The sequence below is a fragment of the Melanostigma gelatinosum genome (genome assembly GCF_949748355.1).
Source record: "Melanostigma gelatinosum genome assembly, chromosome: 14".
In the NCBI taxonomy this organism is placed as follows: Eukaryota; Metazoa; Chordata; class Actinopteri; order Perciformes; family Zoarcidae; genus Melanostigma; species Melanostigma gelatinosum.
Genome location: NC_136647.1, coordinates 4,607,934 through 4,612,505, shown reverse-complemented (window position 1 = coordinate 4,612,505; position 4,572 = coordinate 4,607,934). Strand labels below are relative to the sequence as shown.

Here is a 4,572-nt window from a genome sequence, read left to right as displayed (position 1 = left end):
ATCGGCTTACACAGTTTACTCTCTTTACATTCATATGTCAATTTGTCTCAATTTCTTTTATTTTTAATTATTTTCTATTTTTTAATTATACATTCATAGTGACAGTTTTGTAGGAGTGGCTGTGGAGGGGTGGGACTATGAGTATTACGGAAAAACAAAAGACAATTTTTTTGAATTTTATTTTCATCTTTTTTGTTTATTTCTCTCAGAACAGAGTAAAGGACTTTCGTTGTTCGAAGTACTATTCAAAGATGAGGTGAGTAATTATGCACTGGTAGAAGTTGTGACACTGCGTACATCAATAATATAGTAAATATTCTAGCTTCACCCATATTATAACATTTGTCTAAAGTTACTGAGAAATGGTACACTGCAAACAAGTACAGCAACACATTTCCAAATTGTACTTCAACCAAGTAGCCTAAGTCCCAGAAATCTGAAGTTAAAGTGACGCTTCAGCTCACCTTGCTCTTCAACAATGATATCAAGTGTGTGTTATAGCCGATATGCAAAAGTGATGTTTTACCCAACAGCGCCCCCCAGTGGCTCATTAGCCAGTTTGCTAATATTTCCTGAAACGGCAGAAACCACCACCAGACAAGGTGTTGGCTTGTATTTATTTACTTATTGTCAATTGTAGGATGTTGCCTTCGGTCCTTTTCATGACTTTAAACACATTGATATGACAATATTTCACAGAGAAGATTCAGCAAAACTTTGTATCATTTACGACAAAACAAGTTCAACTAAAGTTGTCCAATTACCACAACTGATTCAGTTACATCTTGCATGATATATTTTCTTACACATCTCTCTGACTGAGTACAGAAGCGGTTTATCCATGTTTCTCAACATTTGGCATCGGACTTGGTTTTTAGGTTGTAAAAAACTCCCCATATAGCCACAGATACAAGTACTGTGATTGTAAGAGTGACTCTTTCATCCTTTACTTCATGAGCTTAAAAATATCTCAGGAAGTCAAACTCAAAACATTTAACAGATCTTTATACGTTCATCGGAATATGTTGAATCTTATTGTTAAGCCTAGTGACCCCATTTAGAGACACTGTTATGAGACACCTTCCCCTGTATATGGACGTACGAATGTAAATCATGACACACAAGAATAAATTACAAACTAGTCACTATAGTCACCATTTGCGTTCCACCCTCACAAACGTCACTAGAAACGCAGAGAGAAACCGCTGCATCACCTTCATAACAAAAAGTCCCAAACTTTTCCAGGCATGCACACATCAACATATGATAAACTACACCTGCATGTTTAGGAGCACAATTTCATGCATTTTCCATCACATTGGCGCTGTGAATAATCCCATTTATATTGCAGTTCCTTTGCTGCTCCTGAAAGGTAAAAGTAGCAGGAGGCTTGCTTCAACAATCCTCAAACATCATGGATTGCTAATATGTATATATTTTTTAATGTTTACCTCTTTCACTGAAAAAGTCCCTCTGGAGAAAAAGCTAACCTGTAATTATCTGCCGTCCTGACTAACATAAGTAAATAAAGAGACCTGCAGATATCAGTCTGAAGTGACATGTTTTTGAGGCATCATTTCAAAGTCTCCCACTTCTTCCTGTGAGTGACAGGAATCAGGGACATGACAACATGAAGACACAATGGAATGAGGCTATTTCATGAAAACACTTTAGTTCAGTGGAAGCTGACTGACTGTCAAAGTGAAAGGCATCAAATGGCGTCTAGGAACACCAGCTCTTATATCTGCAACAGTGAAACGTTGAGGGGATCCCACCACACAAGCATGGAAGCTAAAGAGCAAATGGATTTAAGGCAAGAGAAAGTAGAATTCTGAGCTCTGTTGACGGTCGGAAATTGCGATTTTGTTGCAATTTGATAAGAATTGACAGCCTTTTGATTCGTGAAAGCTAAATTGGACCGACTGCACTTCCTTCAAAGTCACATGGAAACACTCTAATGCAGGAAGGAGAAGGAGCATGACTCAGACCGCAAGTCATCCTGTCTGAGATCACCTGGAGCTAGGGTGCCCCATCTCTAGGAGGAAGTGGAAAACAGACAGAATCCAACTGTTACACGACAAGATAGCTGTTGTTTTGCTTTCTCCTCCTACGACGACAAGATTTCCTCTCAGGATTTGATAAGAGTGTGAACAAATATGTAGAACCTGAAACACAAAGATCTAGACGGTAACCAATCCCACAATTTGTATTTGTATATATTTGTATGGACTGTATTCTAAGCACTTGCAGTTAGACACTTCAGAGGGTGCCTATACGTTGCTTTCATAGGACACACTTGTCCGCGAGCCTGGCACATGGAGGCTCCTCCCAGCATCCAAATCCTCGTTGTCCATCTTCTCAGACACTGTGTGGACTGAAACTTTGACATCATTGTTCCTTCCGCTGGGCAGCAGCGCCCGACACACCTCCCCCCTTTCTTCGTCTCCCTTTCTGTCGGCGGAGGGAGGGCCTATAGCGTGTCTGTTCCTGGACACCGACGCACCGAACTGCTCTGCGTGGGGCCTCGCGCTCCCCGTCTCCACGACATCCTCCTCGGACGTGCGGCAGTTGAGGATGAGCGGCGGCAGAGGGACGCTCCGAGCCAGATCCTCCATGTGACGGGCGAACTCCATGGTCTTGAACTGCGTCACCTTGGCGAGCTCCAGCGTCTTGGCCGTCGTGATGATGGGAATGCGCTTGGCGACCTCCAGCGCCTTCTGCAGCTTCTCCGCGCCCTCGGTGCGGAAGAACTCATTGATGGCTCGCTCGGTCTTCTTGAGGTGGCTGCTGACCATGCAGAGGCGCGCCACGTTGAGGATCATGATGACGGTGAACGTCACCAGGCAGATGATGACGAAGTAGAGGCCCAGGCCACCGTCGATGTGGGAGACGCGGAGGGTGACGGCGTAGCTTTCGTTTCCGTCGGTGACGCAGGTGTAGCGGCCGCGGTCGTCAAAGGAGACCACGGTGATGTTCAGGACGCCCTTCTCCTGCATGTTCCACTTCCCACCTGAAGTCACAGCACATATATCAATGCTGCGAGTTAAGAAATGGGAAAGCAGGAACACTTTGTATTTGAATCATCTCCTCCGTTAAGTTTGGGATGCATCAAAAACATTTACACTGGCCAAAAAACACAGTTAGCTTCATTCAAAATGTACTTTGTCAATTGAATCAAACACTACCAGATGAGATAAAAGCAGTTTATATATCAGATTCATTAACACATTTAAGTCCAAGACTTATGGTCATTATTATGGCCATTATGGTCCCTGATGCCAAGCCATGTATGACTCTGGATTAAAACTATGTTTAAGTCACCTTTGTTTGAATACATGAATTGATTTTTGGACATATTTAAAATAAAATATAGTAACCTAGATGAGTTATTTTTACTTGAAATTCAGTTGCTGGGTGTTTAGATGCATGTTGTTGACTTATAGGGCATCCCTGTTTAAATACACCGGTATGTACACATGTCCTCCTACCTGTGTCAGCCAGCAGCGTTCCTTTAGAGTTGTACCACTTGATGTCATCGTATGCTGCGGTCACGTTACACTCAATCAACGTGCTGGATCCGTCCTTCGCCACGACGTTCCTGCTGGAGGGGACGCTGGGCAGCAGCACAGAGGACACCGCCTCCGACCCGTTCAGAGCTCCGGCTGCTGTCCGGCCACCGAGCAGCAGGACTGTGAGAAGCAGGTGGGACAGGTGGTGTTTCTGAGGCGAGAACATGTCGAAAGGAGTTGCCGCTTCAGCTCACATTCAGATGGGACAAACCTGCAGAACAGGAAAAGTCAACGCTTTTGGCTCATGCAGGAAAACAGGATTGTGGACACTTTCTTCAGGACTACTTTTATGGATTACTTTCTAATTAAATAGAGACATTCAAACCACATTTTCCATCTGCAAGTTCAACATTATTGTCTATTGATTTTTTTGCTTTTCCTTTTCCCCTTATCACATTGTTAAATTGGAATAATATGCATGATTAATTGTGTTGACTTTTATTGCCTATGTTTTCATTGTGCATTTGTTACTCTTGAAAAACATTTGTTTTAGCTGAAATAATATTTGATTTGTTCCCTTGACTTTAAGGCCAAATCATAAAATCAGTGTCAGTCTTGTCCCTCAAGAATGACGTAGCGTTACAAAAACAAAGCTGCAGATAACAGTTAATGGATTAGCCCTGTAGAAGAAATAAGAACGCATGTTATCATTGAATACATTACAAACTGTGGATTTATTTGGTAATATATAGTGCTTCTGTAGGAGATTTCATTAAATCAGTATTGTTAGGCTACATAAATAGCCGTCCAGTTGATTTATTAAGCACTGAGCTCAAAGCTCATCTGTGACAATGAAGGCCCATCGAGCACATTTTACAAAAGGAAGAAAGCCCACAAACAGCAAATTCACCAAAACCCCAAACACACCTGGAGCCTTTGATTCTCACGTGCTCGGACAGCGACACAAACAAATCCTAGACCAACAATGTTTGTAACCCCGCTGTTCGAATATATTCCGTTTAGACTTATTTTAGTCTGCTAACCAGCTGTAGCTCGCTTCAGC

At 42.5% G+C, this 4,572-nt stretch overlaps 1 protein-coding gene across 1 annotated transcript; it reads right to left on the bottom strand.

Moving 5' to 3' along the window:
* Nucleotides 1–262: 262 nt before the first annotated feature.
* Nucleotides 263–4,572, bottom strand: LOC306787829 (microfibrillar-associated protein 3-like). The gene is made up of 3 exons (XM_079283121.1): nucleotides 4,437–4,572; nucleotides 3,489–3,780; nucleotides 263–3,010 (listed from the first exon to the last, which is right to left on the bottom strand). Exons 2-3 carry the CDS (start codon nucleotides 3,733–3,735, stop codon nucleotides 2,271–2,273), a joined length of 987 nt encoding a protein of 328 aa, XP_079139247.1. The 5' UTR covers nucleotides 3,736–3,780; nucleotides 4,437–4,572; the 3' UTR covers nucleotides 263–2,270.

Bases quoted from the DNA above. Each gene is read 5' to 3' on its own strand.
- LOC306787829 (XM_079283121.1), bottom strand. From the start codon at position 3,735: ATGTTCTCGCCTCAGAAACACCACCTGTCCCACCTGCTTCTCACAGTC. The intron at 3,011-3,488 runs GTAGGAGGACAT...CTGTGACTTCAG, and splicing joins AACGCTGCTGGCTGACACAG to GTGGGAAGTGGAACATGCAG.